The sequence below is a fragment of the Suncus etruscus genome, chromosome 9 (assembly GCF_024139225.1).
Source record: "Suncus etruscus isolate mSunEtr1 chromosome 9, mSunEtr1.pri.cur, whole genome shotgun sequence".
Classification (NCBI taxonomy): Eukaryota; Metazoa; Chordata; class Mammalia; order Eulipotyphla; family Soricidae; genus Suncus; species Suncus etruscus.
Window position 1 is genome coordinate 63,973,081 of NC_064856.1, and position 23,055 is coordinate 63,996,135.

Here is a 23,055-nt window from a genome sequence, read left to right on the forward strand (position 1 = left end):
AAGAGTATAACCTAATCCCAAATTGCACTGCATATGAAAATAGCTGGAAAGTGAGTGAGATAACAAAGGAGGTTTCCATTTTCAATACATTTATCTCAGAAGGAGAAGCTAGGGAGAAAAATAAAGGCGAGAAGTCCAGTCTCACGTGGCTTGTGCCATCTTGAACCCTTTCTCTCCCAGGCTCACCAGTACATACACACTGAAGACATCCACAAGATGGGGGCTTAGAAAAAGGAGGGAATAAAGAGAACAGCATTTCAGCATTCAACAGAGGCAGGGGAGAAAGAAGACAAGAACATGATGACAAAGTTAGTTAGCCTGGGAAGGATTTAAGAGTCCAAACCTTTCTTCCTCTTAGTAAGAAGTGACCCTTGGTTTTGCCAGTGTTCGGTTTGATAAGGGAGGAGGAAGATATTTGATGAAGTTAGCCTAACATCCCTTTATTTGGGGGCTAAATTAGGAAGCAGGTTATCCTCCAAAGAGCAAGAAAGAAAAGCATGATGCTGCAGGCTTAAGGAGATAGTTATTAATTAATTACTTTTAATAGAGAGAATGCACCATGAAGGATGGTAAAGGAAACTGATTAGAAATACAATTAAGAATCATAGTTAAGAGTGGAATGTGTGTTTATAGTTGTGCAAGTGCTGAGGTTATCAAATTTGTGAAGCAGAGCTCAGAAGTCACACAAAAGTTTCCAATGTTTGTTTAGTAAATCTAAGGTTCGGAGTTGGTTAGACAGAAGTTACAGAAATAGAATAGGTGACTTTCTGAAGAGTACTGGTGAGGGTGTGGCGAAGCAGACTGTCCAGATTGAGTGGGTAGGAATTGGCAAAATAGGCTGGGAAATCTGAACCAATGAGAAGGAGGGGGTCTATGCAAAAATAATGAAGAAAGGAAAAACTGAACATGGAATGAAAGGACTGTTGGGAATCAAGACTTCCAACATTTGGGGTTGAGTCTTTCTGATATGGAGGTAGGGCAAACTCATTGGGGCAGGAGTTGCTTTAGAGGTTGGTTGAAAATTCTCAGAATGACTAAAGATGGGTGGAAAGTCTACTACTCTCCCCACTCTTCATTTTGTGGCTGCGGGGGAATAACCCAGAGGCTCTGGATAATAAAAGAAGGAGGAGAGAGAATGAATAGTATAGCTTGGCTATTGTGAGCTTTAAAGGAAAGACTTTTGAAGGCTATTCTAGATCACTGATTTGGACAAAGTGAAAGACTTTTGAAGGCTATTCTAGATCACTGATTTGGACAAAGTGATGGCAGATAACATAGAAGTGGGAATGAGGTAGAGAAACACTCGGCAAATTGAGAGAAGGGCACTCTAAAGGAAGCCAAAGGGCTGAAGGGATCAGTGAAATGGAGCAGCTCACTTCTGGGGTTGGGGTGGAGTAGATGGGATACAATGAATTTGGGATTTCCTCAGGCTGTGCAATTACCCACAATTCAGCCCCTGACTAATCCACATAGCAGGTGCTGAGTAAGTAACTCTTCATTTAATGAATGTAGTTTGCTTTTTGACTTTTAAAAACTTTTACTCTTCATATTCATGTTCCATGACTTAATCATCAAACTCACTGGCTTACTGGTAGAAAGCTCCTGGGCTTTCTTCATGACCGATTTCAAATAGCTTGCTCACTGCAATTTGGCTTCTCTCTGCTTATCTGCTTTCTTTGTCTAGAAAGTCACTCTGATAGAACTTTAGCAAAACTAAGATTCTGATTTCTTGTTCTAAGCTAATAAGGGAAGCCACAGTAGTGTTTTTCTGTCAAATCACCTGGATGTTTAGAAATTATTCTCTCATTTATTTCTCATTATAAAAAGATTCTCATTTATTGCTCAAAAATTCCCAAGTTTGTACACAGCAATTTAGATGGGTTCTAAGTTCCCAAGACCACCCAGTCAAATGTGGAAAAATCAGAGTAGAATTTGGTACCAGTCAGAATTATAATCTCAGGTAAAATGGTCTCCATTTTAGATTGAATTTGTCCAAAGTGCAAATTCAATAGGCTTGGGGTGAAATTTAAAATCTTCATTAGAACAAGCATCTGATGCTTAAGTTTCAATGGTCATACTAAAAACAAACAAATAAAAACTCCCCACCAATCTTGAAAGCCTTCCCTTTTCTTGCAAAGGGGGTAGAGAGAATGAGAGAAAAAATCTTCTCTTACCTCTTACCAGTTTCTTAGAGAAGTGGGACCACCCCCCATCCTTGCCCCAGCTCTTCTGTGACCTACCCACACACACAGATAAAGTTAATTATCTGCCCTGGCTAAGTGACTTTCCCTAGCAACACCTTAGCAACGAACATCAGCTTTGCTGTAGGCTACAGAACTGGAAAAAGATTGTTTGAAGTCCGGTGTATTTTATAACTGAACAAAGCATCTGAACAGGAAATTAAACAGTGAGTAAACTGGATTCATTGCTAGGAGATGAGACGCAGGCACAAGAAACAGTTTGTGATCATCCACTAGAAGACAATAGTCAAAATCAAAAACTTTTTCTTCTAAGTTGTTCCATTGAAGAGAGGCTTGGGAATCTGATTCCACAGAGGAGAGAAGACTTGAAAAGCACAAGAGTGGGTGGCAGCAAGGGGGGTGCATTTTAGATGAGAACAAGCTACAAGCAAGGGTGCTAACTAAAACTGGGGGTGCAGCAGACCCAGAAGGGAAGTACTGGAACCTCAATCTGGGTCAACAATTAAATCAAGGAGGGCCTTAAAGGTCTCTTGAATAGCTGGGGGCTTAGTCAAAGGACACTGGGAGACTGTGAAAGACATCTTATTCCTATGATAAGTAATTAGGGGGTTTTATTAGGATTGAGGTAAACTGAAGGGCATAAAAGATGATGCAGTAGTGAATCTAAGAGACACTTCTTCCTCTTATACTATTAAGAATCTAGTGATGGATGAATGCAGACACTAAATAAATATAACATTAAAAATCAAATATGAATGACAGATGATTATGCAATTGTTAGTCTTGAGAATATGGAGAAAGGTATCAGGTGCCAAGAAAGCAGATAAAGAGAAGCAGGAGCTCTGTCAGAGAGAAAAGGACTACTCTGAGCAGCAGCTTTGCATAGAGAGCTAAACTGGAGTTGTCCAGAAAGCAGGTAGTAGGGAAAGAGGGCTGGACATTGGTTTCCAGACAGAGACAGCAGAACAGGAGAGCACTCAAAAGAATCTTTCTTTATTCTGAAAGACTTGACAAGCCACTGAAAAAGGATTTTCACCTCAGGATTGACATTCAAGTCTACATTTTAAAGAGGATCACTTGGATTTTGCAGCCACAGACAGACTGGAGGGCAGCTCAATATGGAGGCCAAGAGATGATGTGCATCTCTGACCGATGTGATAGCACAGGGAGAGAGACAAGTGGACAGATTGAAGAGGCAGTTGGGAGGTGAAAGTAATGACTTGGTGATGGATTGTGTATGAGGGAAGAGGACAGAGGTTGACATGACTGAAGAGCTGGTTGAAGGAGAGCTTGTGGGGCTACTGAGAGAACAGTTGGGCTATTGGACATACAATAGGCTCTGTGAAGACTGGAGATATATAGTTTCCTGTACTTTGAGGTAAAATTGGGTGTATACTACCAGGGGTAACTTATTTTCCTTTGTCATATGTTTCACAATAGGAATCTCTATAAAAGTATGCCTATCCATGAACTTAAGATTTGCCTTTCCCATAGACCTATAAAAAGTTCATAATGTATCAATCCAGTGTCTGATAAAAATGAATAAGTGAATGGTCAAATAAATAAAAGAGATTTGATTTCCTCTGTCCTCATTGTTTATATGGATTTGGGATCTACATTGAATGAAATCTTGCTAGGTGACTGGCATTGTGTAGTGTTAGCTCTGAGTCAGCACAATGACCATGGACATAATTTTCAGACTTCAACACACATATGAGTATCACCTCTGTAAAGTTGGCCAACTGGATCAAATACAGTTGAAGGTCAAGGGGGCTTAGGTTTGAGTGAAGAGCATAATTGCCTTTAGCACTGGGGAACTCTGCAGTGACCCCTGAGAAAAAGCACTTAGCAAAATAAGTCTTAGGGTTATTTTAAAGACTCCTCTGTGCCACTGAACAGAGGAGGGATGGAAACCTCAAATGTTGAACTTTTAGTTAATGGAACCAAATAGGAAAATATAACTTGGGAATCAAAGAAGAATGCTTCCTAAATGTGGGCTCTTGAAGTATGTTGCTCTCTCAGGGAAAACGCAAACCATAGTTCCTGAGAATCCCTGGAGTGATTTTTGTCCCCTGATGGGGAAGTGTGGCAGATATCCCCAAGATGTGTGACCTTCATTACTGTGGTAGCCAGATCAGCTCACCCACACACTGAGACTGGAGGTTGAAGGTCTTTTGGGGTGTTGTAGGATCTTTTGGAGTCCAGACCACCTGTTCAACGTGGGACACTTCGTTAAATTCTAGCACCCCCTAGTGGAAGTGTCTTTGGCCCAAGAAGGCATAGTGTGAAGGCATAGTCCTTCGCGTTAAGTAACATGCTGGTGAATAAGTGAGGTGCCTGACTATTTCGATTTAAATTGGGCACCCGAGGGTGTATGGGAGAGGTCCCTGTACTTCTTGGTTCTCCTATGTGCTCCTGGGCCTGCATCTATGAGTGTGCTCATGAACTACAGTATAAAACACGCTTTCCGGGGATGCTTTTCAAAAGCATTCTAGAGCTGTATGAGGACTTTGGTAAGTTTGAGGCGGCTTTCTTCTTTGCAAATAAAGCCAAACTTTTATTTTTATGACTGTGTCTATATAAACAATCATATTACTATTATAGAGGAAAACTTGTAATTGATCGAAATGGTTTCTTCTGCTTTTAAAGATTGTTCAAGGATCTGCCAAAGCATGACCGGTCTATACCTCCAGGACTCTGTGATGCCAGTCGCTCTCATCCTTATTCTGCAGCCTAACCTGTTCCATCAAGACGTTGGCAAGAAAGAGTAGCAGAGTTAAGAGAGTCAGAGCATCGACCCTGGCCTTTTTTGGGACTCCTGCCTCAGTTGGCATCTATGAAGTAAGAGCAATGATCTCCCACTACAGGGAGTGAAAGGAAACTGTCCAGAGTGATGCTAAGCTCAGAGCAGGTGTTCACCCAAAGTTCTTTCTCTCCGATCGGCCCTCTCCATAAGGGACACGGAGCTGCAAGCTCATGGTGGGCCGTGTCCCAGTCCCCTGTCATTGCCTCGCCAAGCCCCTGAGAATCTAGCGTTGCCAAACAAACACGGCCACGCCGTTCATCGCCAGCTCGGAAAACAAAACAGCGCTGCTCTCGGGGATCTGGGCAAAAATCAGCCCTCCCTCCCCCTCCTCCATCGCCGCCGCCCTCCCCTCCTTCCTTCCTTCCTTCCTTCTGCGCTGCTCCGGCTCGCTCAGTTCTGCTCGGCGCAGCGCAGCTCCGCAGCAGCCCTGCCGTAGCAGCCACTCGGTCCGCGCCGCTAGCGCCGGCTTCGAGCTCTCCCCGCTCTGCGTCCCGGGGCTGGCTCCGTTCGGGTTCTCTTGGAGCGGGGACCCCTTCGGGCAGGAGTCGCGTGGCGAGGCCGGGCGGACAGGGGCACAAAGTTGTGGAGCCGCGAAGAAAGATGAGGCTGCCCCGGGGTCCGGCGCTGCTGGCCCTGGCGTTGCCCCTGGCCGTGGCGCTGGCCTTCTCCGACGAGACCCTGGACAAAGTGCCCAAGTCCGAAGGCTACTGCAGCCGCATCCTGCGCGCCCAGGGCACGCGGCGCGAGGGCTACACAGAGTTCAGCCTCCGCGTGGAGGGCGACCCCGACTTCTACAAGCCGGGAACCAGCTACCGAGGTATGTTGGAATCCCGGGTGGCGCGGGGTGGCGTGGAATGGGGGACGCGGGACCCGTCCCGAAGGGCGCCCGCCGCGCCGTGCTGGAGGAGGGCGCACGGTCCCAGGACGCACGGTCCCCGTGTGCACGGTACCGGTGCAACCGGCACAGGGCCCGGTGTCCCGGCTGCCCTCAGCTCCTGTGGCCCCGAGCTCGGCGCAAATTCTTAACCGGAGTGCGGAGCCGTCGCGGTGGCCGCTGCCAGGCGAAGCTGCCTTCTGCTCGTCTTCTAGGACGCGCGGTTCCCCCGGCGCTGGCTGCAGCCGAGCTGCGCGTCACCCAGGCTTGACGGTTTCGCTCCTCGCCAGCTCCAGGAGAGCTTGGGAGACCCGTCTTTCTCCACATCTTTCTCCGGAGCGGTGGGGGATCCTGGCTTCCCCATTCGAGTCCCGGCAAGGCGGTCCCCAGCCCTGGAGGACGGAGTACCCAACTTCGGGGTCGGTCACTCTAGTTTGCTTGGACAGCTGCCTTTAGGAGAAGGGACTTGGGCTTCTCCCTTTAACCGGTACTCCGATCCCTGGAGGAGGGGGAAGGCAGAGCCCGGCGCGTTTCTTCTCTAGGAAGAACTCCCAAATTATTCTCTGGGTCCCACGCAAAAGAAGATGCCCCGATTTGCTAGGATTGTGTCCCAGAGCAAAGGGCCTCCAAAGATCTTACTCAGGGCAGGCTGGGAAGAGAGGTAAGGAGGGTGGGGAACACGGGGTCCCATCACGATGGAAAGAGAAGCCCGAATACCAAAGGCCTGTTTCCTGGAGACCAGGTGGCCTTAGCCCGTGAAGCTCCGAGGGATGTGGCACCGCGATCGATAGGCAGCGGCTCTCCAGTGAGCAGGGAAGGGGTGTCAGCAGGAGAGGAACCCGTCTTGGGCAGGAAAGACAGCGGGATCTGCAGGCTTGAAGACCCGGGACTCCATCTCCATCCTATGGCTTTCACTTTGCACCCCGGTCATCTCTCATCTATCTTTTATTTAATTATTCATGTCATCCATGCAGATATCTCTTGGGCTCCTAGAGAGAGAGAGAGCCTGGCCTCAACTGCGGCTCCACGTGCAGGAACTGAGTGGCACGCTTGTCCCTCCATGAGGCAATCAGGTGTCTAGCTGGGAATAGCGAGACTTTGGGGCCATTAAGGTGGGTCACATGGGACTCACAGCCTCCATCCTCCCCTGCCCAGATCTCCTGGGGTGTTCCTGGAGGAAGTGGCAGAAGCAACATTTGTAAAGTTTGGGGTCCTGTACCTCGTGGATGCCTGAGGAGCCACGCAGGTGATCAGAACCAGGGGTCACTGTTTTCCCAGATCTGCACCCCTGGATGCGCCCTGGAGTTGACAGGTAGCTTTGGGCTTTTGGGTCATGAGTTAATCTCACCATGACTCACCTCGTGAGTCCTCAGGAACCTCTGAACTAAAGCCAGAGAACACTTGAGGTGGAGAGCAGCAGATCCAGTCCAGGAGGGAGCAGAAGGAAGGCCAGAGGGGGGTCTTTGGGTTGCAGCCTTTTGAGGAGGCAGTTCCTCTCCATGGAGGAGTAGGCATAAGGCAGGACCCCCCCATTGGGCATTCTAATTCTCCCCCAAAGGAAAGGCATGGTCTGGAAGACCACACTAAGAGAGAAGTCTCTGGAGTCAGAAGGATTTGGGATTAGGTGACCTTGAGTAAGTCCTTTGCTTTCTAGGACTTTGTGGCCTGCCTTGCCCCAGGGGAAAGAGCTGTTTGTGGTGGTTAGAGAGTAAAGAGTAGCTCAAGAGAAGTGTGACTGAGCTATACCAGGTCTTCAGCGATGTTTGATTTTGCGAGTGTGTGCAGTTGGGCTTTCTTAGCTCAGTTCCAGTTCGGTGGTCTCTCATTGAATGGCGGTTACTGGGGCTCACATGAATTAAGTGAATAAATGATTAATTTTCTTTAGGAAGAGCCTTTCCTATGTAAAGCCTCTCCTTTATTAATGACTAACATTAATCTGGGAGGCTAGGCTACCTGTTCTGCCAGGCTACTTCTCTTATCTGCACTAATCCAAGGGGTCTAAGTACTGCTGTGGGTGATTTACACCCACATCCTGTGGGAGGGACATCAGGAATTTCTTAAACAGAAAGGGTTTTTGATTGACATTGTTTGCCTGACCAAGAGCTGGGCATTGGGTGTGTTGGGTAGAGTGAGAGAGCACAAAAATTTTACACTATACACTTTTCTACGTTTTGAGTTGGGACCCACCCCATTCTTTATCTTTTCTCATGGCTGAGATCTTGCAAAGATCTTGCAGAAACTCTTCAATTCTGAGAGTACTTAGTGATGAATAAACCCAATTCCACTCCTCAAAAGGCAGGCAGAATGGGGGCACATTGATAGCACGGTAGTAGGGTGTTTGCCTTGTATGCAGCTGACTAAGGACAGATCTGGGTTCGATCCCTGGCCTTCCATATGGTCCCCTGAGCCTGCCAGGAGCGATTTCTAAGCACAGAAATTACACTAGCACAGCCAGGAGTAATCTCTGAGCGCTGCAGATCTCCTCCTCCCCACAAAAAACGTAGGCAGAATGGAAGTTAGTCTAGCTGGTGACATGTTTCTTTGAATAAATATGCAAAACATAAATTGAATGTACTTTGCATTGTGTTGGGCTAAGGATATTTACATTCTCCTACTATTTTATTTCCCTTCTTATTCTCCACCCCCCAACTTCAGATACCTTATAATTTTCAGAATCAATGGATTGTTTTCCTGATTCAAATATGTTCTCTGTATCCCATTTCATCATTTCCACTCCCAAGTAGCCTTGAGATGTTCTAACTGGAAGCAAATAGTCGCTATTGAAAGATCATACTGAAACATCAAGTTTCTTCTTCATAGCCAGGGTCCACTGGAGATTACTATTCAGTCTTTTCCAAGTTGCTAGTGCTGAATTGACTTCCTCCTCTCTCCCACCATTTCTCTCCACTCTCCCCCATTCCCCTCCTTCTGCAATCATTGTGCTTTAGAAAGCCCTGAAAGGCCTGCTCTGTTTCTGACCATGGCCTCCTTTGAAAAGGCGATTACAGTGATTAAAACTAACAAGTGAGGATCCTCAAGGGGCTTTCCCTATAGGAGGACAATTTGCAGGACCAGTCATTCCCAGATCACAAGCCAAATAGAAAGAAAATCAGCCGAAATGTTCAAGAATTGATTGAAAATAAAAGTGGTTCTTTTGTCTGATCTGTTTATTAGGAAAATAAAGCCAGACCTTAGCTAATGAGTGTAGCTTTTCCTAGATGCTTTTTCAAGTGAATTTTCAAGGAACTTGGTGGGGCAAAGAATGCCCACTGGAGATTTCAAAAGCTGGTCCAACTTGAAGCATAATTGGAGAGTTGTACTACACTGTGAGGCTTGGAGATCTCCTGAATGTTACCTTCTTTCTTTGTCCCCACCCACAGGATAGGGGTAGGGGGAGCACACCCTTACAGAGGAGTCCCAGTGTCCTGGCTGTTCTAGTAGAAAGAACACATGTTCTGATATTGGGCTATTTTTCCCCTGCCCAGTCCCAGTCCTTATTTGCCAACCTTGCTGGACACGGTTTTTCCAATTGGAAATGCAAATAGGTCCAGCTTTTTGGGAAAACAGTATGGATATTCCTTTAAAAAGCTAGAAATCAAGCTTCATTATGATACAGCAATACACTCCTAGGTATAAACCCCTTGAACACACACACACACACACACACACACACAAATTCCCTCTGTACTCCTATTTTTAGTGCAGCACTATTTACAATAGCCAGAATCTGAAAACAACCCAGGTGCCTGACAATAGATGAGTGGCTAAAGGAACTGTAGTACATCTATACAGTGGAATACTAGTCAACTATTAGGAAAAATGAAGTCATGAATTTGCCTTTCATGGATGGACATGGAGATTATTATGCTGAATTAAATGAAAAGATTGGAATACTTTCAACTACAAGCCCTAGAGGCCATGAGAGTCAGAAATAATTCATATCAGGGTCAGAGTGATAGCACAGTGGTAGGGTATTTGTTTTGGCCCACTGCCAACCCAAGATAGACCCAGGTTTGGTTCCTGACATCCCAGATGGTCCCCTGAGCCTGCCAGGAGTGATTTCTGAACACAGAACCAGGAGTAACCCCAGAGTATGGCCAAAAAAAATTCCTAGCAAGAAAGCTGGAGAGATAACATGAAGGTGGGGCATTTGCCTTGCATGCAGAAGGACAGTGGTTTGAATCTCGGCATCCCATATGGTTGTCCTCCAAGCCTGCCAGGAGCAATTTCTGGGCACAGAGCCAGGAATAACCCCTGATCGCCACTGGGTGTGACCCAAAAACCAAAAATAAAAAAGAATACTGGCTAAAAGAACTGTGCTATCATGTATATACTCACACATATAATGAGGAGATTATTGGAAAATAGAAACATATTTGGGGGTGAGGCACTATTAGTGAGGCACTGTTAAGTCACTCACCTCCCTTATTCCTTACATTAATGTGGTTTATAATTATTCTTATTTTACAAAAGATATTAAGTTATCCAGAGGCTTGACTTTGTCACATAACCAATAATCAGTGGGGTTTATATTCTTGAGTCTTGGGGCTGGAGAGATAGCATGGAGGTAAGGTGTTTGCCTTTTATGCAGAAGGATGGTGGTTCGAATCCCGGCATCTGATATGGTCCCCTGTGCCTGCCAGGGGAGATTTCTGAGCATAGAGCCAGGAGTAACCCTTGAGCGATGCCAGGTGTGACCCAAAAAACAAAAGAAAAAAAATTTTTTTATATGCTTGAGTCTTAAATTGGTGCTCTTTGCCAATACTATGTACTGGTTCAATGAAACGAATTGGAAGTAGGATAAATTTCCTCTGCATCCTTCTGGTCTTCTAAATGGTGAGTTTTTATTGAAGAAAAATAGTAGTGAATTTAGGTAATAACTTATAGACCAAACAAAAACAAAAATATAAAGTGGTAGGCCTGGGGCACAAGCATTAGTACGCAGGTAGAGAAATTGCCTTGCACATGGCCAACTTAGGTACTATTCCTGGCACCTCATGTGGTCCCCAAAGCACTGCCAGAAGTGATTCTTGGGTTGGCAGTGGGCAAGACAAATGCCCTACCACTGAGCCATGAGTCACCCCTGAGAACCACTGGATGTGACTCCCCCAAAACATGATAGGTCCTGATTTGTATTCTTCTTACAGATGCCAGTATTATATTTCCCAATAAAGTAGAGAATTAATTTTGTGTGTGTGTGTGTGTGTGTGTGTGTGTGTGTGTGTGTGTTAAAATAAGAGCACTCGAATGCTAATCTAGATGGATCCCAAACCCTAGACAAATGGGGAGACTTTTTCATTTTTCATTTTGACCCAGTTCTTTTTATTTGTAAGGAAACAGAAACCATTTAAACAAGAAAAAAACCACTATTTTGGCACTTGTTTTATTTTTATAGGAATGACCATACCTATAAAATTATGTCTTAAAATGCACATGTAGAATCTGAGAAGTGTAAGCTCAATGAAGTCTTTTCAAATTATTCTTTCCTGCCCCCAAACTTTTAAGTTACTTATCATTGTTTTTGGTATAGTAAACTTCAGAGGTTTAGTTTCCCTGGCCTATGTGGATAATACCACTTCTATCAGGAAAAAGACCCTCTGACTCACCCCTACCCACCTTCCTATTCTTTCCCTTTCACTAAGTCTAGGAATTTTTCTTTTTCCTTGTTAGGTTATTTGCTTTAGTTGTTTATAATCATGTGAATAAAACAATCTAGCAATTGTCCTTAGAGTATTTCACTTAGCATAATCACCTCAAGTTTCATTTATCCTGGGACCAGAGAGATATTATAGAGGCAAATATGCTTGCTTTTCTGTGGCTGGCTTTGCATGGTCCTCTGAGCAATGCAAGTGAGTCCAGCACAGAGCTGGGAGTAGTGTCCACTACATAGTATAGCCCAAACTACTGCCCACCCAAATCCATCTATTTTTGTCTCCTGAGATACAATTGCATATTTTTCAATGGCATATGAGTGCTTCATTATATATATATACATATATATATATAATTCTTCTTTATCTACTGTTCTGTTGATAGACATTAGGTTGTTTTTATATACAAATATTTAAAGTTAGTGTCCATATTTGGGGGCTGGAGTGATAGCACAGCAGTAGGGCATTTTCCTTGCACACTGCTGACCCAGGACAGACCTGGGTTTGATTCCTGGCATCTCATATGGTCCCCCAAGCCAGGAGCGATTTCTGAATGCATAGCCAGGAGTAACCCCTGAGCATCACAAGGTGTGGCCCCATTCCCCCAATTTAGTGTCTATATCCTTTGTATAAATGCCTATAACTGGTATTGCAAGATATTTTTGAATTTTTATCTTTATTTTAGGGGGCTGGGAGCCATACCTCTTGGTTCTAGGAATTAGTTGCTCCTTATTCTGTGCTTTGGAGGTTATTCTCAGTGATGCTTAGGAAGTCATGTAGTGCTGGGTATTGAACCCAGACCTCCGAATGCAAAACATAAAGACTCAAGTGTTTTGAGTTCTCTTTCCTTGGCCCATTTAATAGAATGGAATCTCTATACTGTTTCCATAGATGTTGCACCAAATTATGTTCCTACTTTGTATGGAGTCCCTTTTTCTTCATACCCACATCAATACTTGTTTTTACTAATCTTAAACTATTTAAAGTGTCTTTTAGAATAATATATTATTGATGATACAAATAATTGCAAGTTATTATTACTATCTCTTTTCTAGTATTTTCTTGTATTTATTTTTTTCATTTATTTATAAGATTGTCTTAACTTTTTGTGATTTTGCTCTGCATGGATTATGGCAAGTCTTCAAACATTTCATAATATTCTTGCAAGCACTGTAGGAATGTATGGGATGACTTTATACCTGGAGAATTGTTGGTATTTTGTAACTTAAAATTTTAAACTTCATTCTCTTTTACTAAGTACTTAATTTAATAAATAATAAAGTGCGAAGATATTAAATGTTCAGTGGTTGTGACGATTATTGCTTTGAGTTTCAGGATATATAAAAATCAGAAAATACAGAAAATAAAAACATACAAGGTGACATTTTTCCAGGTTTAAACTTGAATTACATCCCCATACACAGTGAAATTGATGTTCTATTAAGGTTAACTGACTCATCTAGAGTAATAGTCTATAATTGGTGATTTGTTCACAAACAAGGACTGATCCATCAAAAGCCTGTCACTGATGCACTCCCTATTTGCTTGTTATACTCAGTTTAGGTCAATAACAGTTCTTAGTTTACTTGTCTTTTAGCCACCTAATTGCTTACTCTTGGTTCTGTGCTTAGAGAACATTTTTGGTCAGCTCTAGGTACTATGAGGTTCTGGGAACTGCACCCAGGTCTGCCATATGTAAGGCAAGCACCCTAGTTTCTATAGCATTTCTCCACTTCCCACCCCATACAAACTTGGATGAAGAATGAGTAGGGAACCTCTTATCATGATCTATTACCCAAGATATAGGCTAAGTTTATATAACAGAGACCCCATAATAGTTTTTTAAATGAGAGTCAAAAGGGATGCCCAAGAAGGTGAGTTAGCTTTGCTTAAGGATGTTAAGCAGATACTTTTGTCCTATTGTTCTGCCATCATCTAGCACTCTTGGATCCCAACAGCCTTGGTGTGTGAAGTGTGGCTAGACTAAATTGAGATGCGTTGTCAGTGCAGAATGCACGCTGGGTTATAATTAAGAGAATAAACATAATATTTTTAAATATCAATTAATTGGATATATGATTACATAATAAATTGATATGTATATATTAAGTTAAATATGTTGCTATAATTAATTTTACCTGTTTTATATCTATTAAAATTGAATAATTCTTGAAAATAAAATTAATCATATTGAATAGAGCATTATTCTATTAAATGACACTGTTCAAGGATATTCTCTTTAGCTATTAACACATCACAGCTCTAGTCAGCAAGCAATGGGGAAATGAAGTGGAGGGCAAATAGCTCTCTGTAAATGAAATTGCACCCAGCATTTCCAAATACTCTTAATTGGTAAGTGTTTAGTTATGTAGCTACACCTGGTTGCAAGGAAATCTATAAAATGCATTATTCAGCTAGATATGCTCATCTAAAACTTGAGGGAATGATTTATTTTTCATAATAATAGTGAAAAAGAATATGATGGGATTCTCTGCCTCATGTTTTAATTCGTAGTCATGTAAAGACACAGTACTTCAGGTTGTCTCACTTAGTGACAGGTTTTCTAGGTGGTTTTAACAGCATATGGACTTGACATTCTCGATAAATGAGCCAGTTATAGAAAGGAGTATTGGTGTGTGTGTGTGTCTGTGTGTGTGTGTGTGTGTGTATGTCTGCATATCTCTGTGTGATATGTGTTGATAGCTTTCTCACTGAAAAGAAGAAAGGGGGTCAATATGCAGAATAGCCTGTCCTCTCAATAACGGAAGGAGTTGCAAGAAAATAAAGAAACAAAAAAAATGGGGCCGGCAAGGTGGCGCTAGAGGTAAGGTGTCTGCCTTGCAAGCGCTAGCCAAGGAAAGGACCACGGTTCGATCCCCTGGCGTCCCATATGGTCCCCCCAAGCCAGGGCCAATTTCTGAGTTCGTAGCCAGGAGTAACCCCTGAGCATCAAAAGGGTGTGGCTTGAAAAACCAAAAAAAAAAAAAAAAAAAAAAAGAAACAAAAAAGAGGAGTAGGAAAATGAGGAAAAGGAAAGGAAAGGAAAGAGAAAGGAAGGAGATGAGGAGGAGAAGGGTCCAGAGAGGGGGAGACAAAAAGAAAAACTCAAAAAAAAAAAAAAGAAAATGAAGAAAATAATTGAAGTTCAGCACAACTCCATGCTACCAGAAAGGATAGACTCAAGAAAGATTTGAAAAGCAAAAATCACGTAAGTCAATATTATTCATGAAAATCCTTTTAAATTGATCATAAAATATAACTTAGATGCTAGATTCAATCTAGCCTTGTGTATATACCTCCCCATGAGAGTAAGGAATAGAAATAGAAACTAAGCAATATTTCTGTAGCCTTAAATGAGCATAAGATACAACAGTGGAGTTATTTGTTGTTTTTTTTCCTTATACATTCACTTGACAAGTAAGAAATACTCAGTTTTGGTGGGATGAATCTCTCTCATGTTTACTAAAGCACATACATACATTAAATGGAATGAGTAAACTCAAATTATCCACAATATTCTCTTCTCTGTATCTGACAGAGTGGAGTAGATTCATCCTTTCCCGGAACTCCCATACTCTCATGGAATTCACTAGCACACATCAAAGCAGCTCTGTGGTTTTGCAGCTCTTAGTGGTATGATTTTGCCTGGGTTTTTTTTTGGGGTGTGGGGGGTGGGGGCACACCCGGTGATACTCAGGGGTTACTCCTGGCTATGTGCTCAGAAATCATTCCTGGCTTGGGGGACAATATGGGACACCAGGGATCAAACCCAGGTATGTTCTGGGTAACTGCATGCAAGGCAAATGCTCTACTGCTGTGCTATCACTCCAGCTTCAATTTTGGCCATTTTTATAGACTGACTTAAGTGGCCTATAGTTGAGGTTAAGATGGAAAATGGTAAGAAGTTAGTAATACCACCAGAAGTATTTGTGAGCACCATATAGACATGGCATCTATTCTTGATAGAATTTTTTCTTTTTTGTATAGTCACCATAGAATTACAAAGTTTTTCATGAATTGCCTTCAGGCATATAATGTTTCAACACTTATCTCTTCATCATAGTCCACTTCTCTCAACTAATGCCCCCATCCCCAATAATGTTTGCTTCCCCCACCATAGTCTGCTTCTACTAGGTGTGCTGTTTTATTATTTTATTTTATTTAGTTTTGTATTGTGGTTTTCAGCACTGTTGTTGACAGGGTTTGTTTTTTTTTTTCGGCCACACCCGTTTGATGCTCAGGGGTTACTCCTGGCTAAGCACTCAGAAATTGTCCCTGGCTTGGGGGGACCATATGGGACGCCGGGGGATCGAACCGTGGTCCTGATCCTTGGCTAGCGCTTGCAAGGCAGACACCTTACCTCTAGCGCCACCTCGCCGGCCCCTGTTGACAGGGTTTTATACATTGCATTTACCATTCAGTATCTCCTCCTCTTCCTGCCATAAGGCCAAGGAGGAGATCTCAGAAGAAAGCTAGTCCTGTCTCCATTCCTGGTACTTATATAAACAAGTCTCCAGGGCTACAAAAGAGAGGGAAGGGCAGGGAAAAGCTCCCGGCACACAGTGCTTTGCATGGGGAAGAGGAGTGTGGGAAGGTAGAAAATTCTTAATTGGGCCACACAAACTGCACAGTGATTTTAGATGCTTCAGGGATCTTTTAAAGATGCTCTTTGTCTTCCTTCTTCCTTTCCTCTTCTCTCCCTCTTCCTTGCTCTTCTCTCAGCAACAGCTCTGCCCTTTCAATGTACCCAATACTCAAAGCACATTTTTGCTGCAGGGCTTTGGTATATAATCTCCAGTGCTTAAAAGCTCCCCATCAAACCTTTATATAGCTTACCTGCAGCTTAGTATTATCTCTATAAAGAGGTCTCTCCAGCCTCTAGTTTACCAATGATTACTTTAGTTTTCGTTTTTGGGCCACACCTGGCAGTGCTCAGGAGTTAGTCCTGGCTCTGAGCTCAGAAATTACTCCTGGCAGGTTCAGGGAACTATATGGGAGGCCAGGGATAGATGGAACCCAGGTAAAGCAAGCTCCCTATCTGCTGTGCTATCACTCCAGCCCCCACCATACTTTTATTTTATTTTATCCTCTTTATGACTCTTAACCACTCTCTGAAATAACCTTGCTTATCATCTACCTTTTTCAATTCAAATTCAAGATCCATGAGAACTATGTCTAAGTCTTTCTTGTTTTAACTTTACAAACAGAGGTTAGGTATAATAGACATTAAACCATCATTTTCTGGATAAAAAAGTTATGCATTATTTAAATCCCAACAACCCTGGGATGATAACTTCCTTGAAGAAAGTTAGACAGAAGAAAGGAAGGTGCTATTGTCTTTGGGAGGTAGACTTAAATCCAAAGGTGAGAGATGCTCAGGAACTCTTTATAATAGCATAAAGAATGCCCAGGGCATTTGGGCATTGACTGGATGTTTAGAAGAGATATAGATGTTCTCTTCTATCCAGAGTGAAGGGTAAAGACTGTTGGAAGAGAAGAGCTGACCAGTCTTAGGTATGGTGGAAACTCATGCAGGGGTCTCAAACTCAATTTATCTGGGGGCCGCACGAGGCAAAGTCGGGGTGATCTTTGAGTGCAAAGTCAGTAGTAAGCCTTGGACATTGGGGGTGTGACCCAAACAACTAAAGCAAAACAAAACATAAAAAGATTCCTCTAGGGCAGAACCACAAAATGTTGTACGGAGGGCCGTTTGCAGCCCTTGGGCCGCGAGTTTGAGACCCCTGGCAGAGAGGAGCAGACTGAACCAGGACCAGAGAACAAAGGGAAGAGGCTTCCAGCTTCAAACATTGACTCTTATTATATGAAGAAGTAGGGCAGAAGAGTATTTACTGATCCATCAAACCAATTATTAAGGTGAATTTCTCTGGGATTATCCCTTTATGGAAACACTGTGTTTTTTCCAATTATAACTTTGCATGCATAATCACTTGGAGAGTTTACCAAGAAAAAGTAGGTGCCTGGGCCCTACCTTGTTCAAAGATTGAATTCTAAAAAAACTATATTCTTTCTTTCACTCTTCCTTTATCTTTCAAAGAGAAATGATGCGACCTAAGATGAGGCAACTGATGGTCCCTTACAATGGGAATGCTACCTCATCACCTTCTCCCAACCCTGCATACATATAGGCTTTATTGAAGACCTGATTATATCATGATCCTAAGATCTTTAGGAGGTACCTAAACTGGGCTGAGTTAATTGTTCTTTTCTGCTGCCAAAGCCACCCTCCCATGTAATCTCTCATTGCTTTCATGTGGTCATTTTGGAGTCAAGCAAATCTTCTCTTGGCCAAATGCCACCTTTAAGATGTTTGTGAAGAAATAAATTTTATTTTTCTTCTGACCAAAATGTCCCATTTCTCCAACCAATCTTTATAGGACTGTTTCTTGTTCCCTCACACTTTGTACTCCAGATGTGCTCAGCTTGGGATAGAACATGGTGGAGTGATAATCTCCCTGGTCCTGGACACTGTGTTTGTATTAAGCTTGCCAGGTCTTGTATTTGCAATTTTAGCAGCTGGGTCATACTCTGGGATCACACTGAACTTGTAGTCAGAGAACATTCCAGAGATTTTCTGGGAAGGCCTGCTGCCCTCTTAACCTTGTACTGGTATAACTAACTGGTCCTTGAACATAAAATTTGACATAATTTGCCATTAGATTTAATCCACTTTGAGTAGGTTCATCCTATTGCTGTCAACCATTCATGAGTCTGGATTCTGTCACTGAGTGGTTTATCTACATAATCCACTTTTGAGTGATCCACATTTTGATAAGTAGGCTTTATAAGTCTTTATCAAGTAAGCTGAACAGAATGTTGAGCAGACCAGGGCTCCAAAAAGAGCCTTTTGATATCCCTAGAGTCTTTCCCTACATAGAGGATCTAGTTAAATAGATTTTTAATTCAACCAATGAGCTGTCATCTCAATTAAATAAATACCAAATGACTACTCTGCTTGTCAGCTACCTTAGATTAATCATGAGTACTGTTTCTTTAACCTCTAATGAATCTTTTGGTCTAGACAGAATATTTTTTACCTGTGCTTCAAAATTAAATGAAATTCTTTCCACTGCCAGGAAAGATAACACAGTCAAACCAATTAAGTAAAAATAGAATTTAGTACTATATGTGGAAAATCCAAGAATGGATATAAATGGATTTTAGGGACTGAAATGGAGTCTCTCTTCTCTCTCTCTTCTTATCCATTCTTCTATTTTACCTTCTTTGTCTCATTCCTTTCATCCTTTTGATAGTCCCTGTCAGTGCTCAGGGGCTTCTTCTAGATTGGTGCTTGTAAAATGATGTAGTGCCATGGGTTTAACATGAGTTTTCTGTATGCAAAGCCTATTGAGTTACCTCCTTGGCACCATTTCTCTACTTTTATTATTATAGGTAACTTTTCCAAATGGCTAAGAGATATCTGCCAAAAACATTTGATAAAAAGGTTTTGGTTAATTATGTAATAGAAAAGAAGCTATCTTTTCTCTAACATCAAATTGAAAAATCGTAGGGAAGGATTATGATTGGACCAACTTGGTTTGGACCTCATTTATATGAGGGGCATATGTTAAGAGATTAACTGGATTTGAATCATAGTCACTTTTGCTATGTTATCTTTGAGAAATGGTTATCAGACCTAAAGATCATGTGGTCAGAGAAAGGAAACATGAGTAGGTCCTGCATAGCTTATGTCTCTTTAAATCTTCCTGCCTGCCATATACCCAACTACATTCTCTCAGCTGACAGCTCTTCAGTTTATCAAGACCATCCTTGCTAATCATTTGTCTTCCTGTCTACATATTGTTCCATTCAACAAACAAGAACCATGTTTGACTTTCAGATACCACATGAATTAGTATACGAAGAAAAGTGTGAACTTTCTTGAGCAATTAATGTGTTTGAGCCCTACTTGCTGTACTATTGCCTAGTCCTGATCTGTATTATTTAAAAAAAATTACTATGGCAAATCCATGAGATTATTATGATCTCTGTTTTTATAGAGGATATTTATTTATTTTAATTTAATTTATTTATTTAATAAGTATAAACATACTATTAAATATTAATTAGTTGTCAAAAGAACAGCTAGTGATAAGTACATTACTGTCATTTCTGTTTGTTTGGGGGCCACACCCGGCAGAGCTCAGGGGTTACTCCTGGCCTTGCACTTAAAAAATCACTCCTGGCTGGCTTGGGGAAACAAATGGGATGCCAGGGATCAGACCCAGGTCCACTGCTTGCAAGTCAAATGCCCTTCCTAATGCGTAATCACCCCGCTCACATTACTGTCATTTTATAGTTGAGAGAAATCTAAGACAATAAGAAAGTAAACCATTTGACCAGGATTACTCATAATAAACACAGGGGGATTTAAATACAAATTTAAATTTGTGTCATCTTTGAAGTGGAATGGGACATCTTTCATCTTTGTCTGAGAATACTGGAACAGACTAAAGAAGATCATCCAAAGGAACAGCATAACCGAGCCCTGTCTGACATTCTTGTCTTCCTTAACTTTTGCCCACCCCCTTTCTATCTGCAACCCATCTTGGTCATTTTCTGACAGTATTGTAACAATTACTTTTCTTTCTTTTTTTAAATAAATGTACCATATCTTTTTTTTTTATTATTTTCTTTTTTCCTTCTTGTTGTGTTGTAATAATGGAATGGTGGGAAGGGGGAGGAATGACAGAAACAAACATAGCAGAGGAATTGGGTAACAGTTCATCAGAATTTATGCCAGATGGTTGACACACCAACATTTAAAGAACTCAGAAATTTATTGGGGAATTAGATGGCATTGAAGTTATCATAAACAAGGAGAGAACTAAACCTTGGATGAGAATTTGAGGCGAGGCTCTAGAGTAAAACATATCCACAAGGCAGTCCTTAGGCACTGACATGGGTTTTAGGAAAAAAACTGTAATTTGATAAAGTTCCTAAAACATAAGTATAAGTGTGATATCCCTCATTTGACCCCTTCCATTTTTGATCATTTTCCCCAGGATGGAAACTGCATTTCTTAGGAAGGGTTTGAAAACTTTTGACTTTTGATGTTTGAATGCTTGTCCTCCTCTCCTAACCTCTCATCATATCTTTCCTTGCAATTCTTAAAATATAAAAATTTTTGTATGATTTTTTTGCTTGTTTTTAAGACAAGAATGACCCACAAGCTTCTCCCTTTCCCTGAAAGGCTCTGTTTTACTCTTGTCCAAGAAATCTCTGTTCCTTATACAACTTGCAGCTCAAATGCCACTTGCTCTTTGAAGACTCCTCACATTTCCCCCACTGAACATGAATGTTTCTTCTCTGGGGTCACTTTATTCATACCTCCATAACACCCTAACAGATGGTGTTAAAATATCTCTTGATATGTCTTTTGGTTCTCAGATTAGATGTCTGTGTTCTTAGAGGACAGTTTCTATCTTTGCTCTTTTTTTTTTTTTTTTTTTTTTTTTTAGTTTTTGGGTTACACCCAGTGACGCTCAGGGGTTACTCCTAGCTATGTGCTCAGAAATCGCTCCTGGCTTGGGGACCATGTGGGATGCCATTTGCTAGGTCAGCTGCTTGCAAGTCAAATGCCCTACCGCTGCACCACCTTTCCAGTCCCTCTATCTTTGTTCTATGTGGGTAGGAGCACACAGCTGAGCTTCTATAGACAAACAAAAGGATGAGGGAGATTTACTTACTATATGCATAGCAACCCTTTTGTGGAAGAACCAGAGCTGGAAAAACAGACTATGCATTGAGAAGTGAATCCACAGTTATTCATTCACAAGTTTTGGTGAACATTTAATATTTAGTAAGAGATATGCTAGATCAGTGTTTTCCAAAGCAGGCAAAATTGTCTCTCTAGGGGCACTGGAAAGATTCATGGGAGGGAAGTGGTTATAGTAGACTTATAAGCAATTGTGGGGAGACACATACTCTTTGCTGGCTTAAAAAATGTATATTTTCAGGGGAAGGTAGGATTGGGTAATTTTGTTCCTATAAAGTAGAACAGGTAAGTTTGGAAACTTCCGTGTTAGTTGCTAAACTTCAGAGCAGTTCAAAGCAGACTCTAGCTCTTCTCTTAGGGCAGGGGTGGCAAACAAGTGTGACACAAAGAGCCAAAATTTTAAACTGTGAGAGTCAGAGAGCCACACCACGCAGTGACCTGCCAAAACAGACAAACACTCACACAAAAGTATATAATTCTAACAATAATATATTAAACACATGTTGCATTTTGTCATTTTGAGTGAGGGTAAAAATCCTGTTTGCCACCCCTGTCTTAGGGAATTCATGGGTTATTAGGAGTAACAAATGATTCATCATGCATAATTGAAATGACTGAAGTAGTAAAGAAAAGGAACATGGTATTGAACAATATAGGATGTGGGTATAGTGGTCATTTGTGAGGATTTCAGTTATCTTAGGTATGAGATACTGCAAGAAGAATAAGCCATTATATTACACTCATCTCTTTGTAACCTGACCCTGAGAAGATCATCCCCAAAGACAATAATCTCTATTTCTATCTTCCCAGTGATCCCTGTCTCTGACTAAAGTTTGGAGGTTTTGTTGTTTCCTTTCTAGAGATCTAATCATTTTTATCTGACCACCAATTCTTTGAAGCTCATTGTTGGCTAATCTGCTGACCTTCGTTGTCCAGATTAGGGTTTTCATGGCACCTTCTTCAAATATTATCAACTGGTTATCAGACAAAAATGATACCACCATGACATCCTTTAAGCTTTCTAATTTTCTTATGTGTCAGGAACTATTATAAGTGTTTTCTTAATTTACTCTATGTTCTTATGAGAAAGGTGAAATCATTCATCTTTTTTAATAAATGAGGAAACAGAGAGGGTAAGTAACTTGCTAAAGGTCACATAATTAATAAATGGTAGCTTTGGGACTCAAATCCAAAGTCTTTGCACTTTATCAATTCCCTGTATGTGCTCATAGGATAGGTTTCAATTGAATAAAAAAAACCATCATAAGCAACTTGACTGATTTTCTTGGGTCTCTTAATGATATCTCTTGGGAGGCACTTGAGAGGGGTCATTAGAGAGAAGATTCTATTATTTATTGCCAAGCGCTCATATTTTGTCATTACTGTAACTCAGAATGTGCTTCACATTTGTTCCTTTCAGGAGAATCATATAATGGGTTCTCTAAAGGCAAAAGGTCTTCTCTCTTACTTCAAATTATACCTTATAATACCATCAGCACCAGTGATAATTACAGATGGAAATGGCATGCTAAGTTCAGCTTCCAAATTTTATGAAGTGTCATTTCAGTAATTTATTGTAAAACTTTAGCTTTCTGTATCAATGAGCAAAAAGATGAATATCAGAAATGAATTTTAATATTTTTCAAACAGATATAACTATGAGCAAAGATGTTTATAAATCATTACTTATCTCCTGTTGAATATTTGCAAATAACCAGCACCTTGACCAAGAAGTCAAACAGGACCAGCCTTCAGAATCATCCTCTTTCTTTCAAATCACCACTGGT

The 23,055-nt window shown here is 41.7% G+C and overlaps 1 protein-coding gene across 2 annotated transcripts in view; it reads left to right on the forward strand.

The window, feature by feature from the left end:
• Positions 1 to 5,386: 5,386 nt before the first annotated feature.
• Positions 5,387 to 23,055, forward strand: part of SPON1 (spondin 1) — a 341,451-nt gene continuing 323,782 nt past the window's right edge. For both annotated transcript variants that reach the window (XR_007498919.1, XM_049781005.1), the window contains exon 1: positions 5,387 to 5,824. Coding sequence is in view for 1 of the 2 variants with exons in the window: in XM_049781005.1 (XP_049636962.1) it covers positions 5,608 to 5,824 (217 nt within the window). In the remaining variant the exon portion in view is untranslated. The remainder of the gene's footprint in view (positions 5,825 to 23,055) is intronic.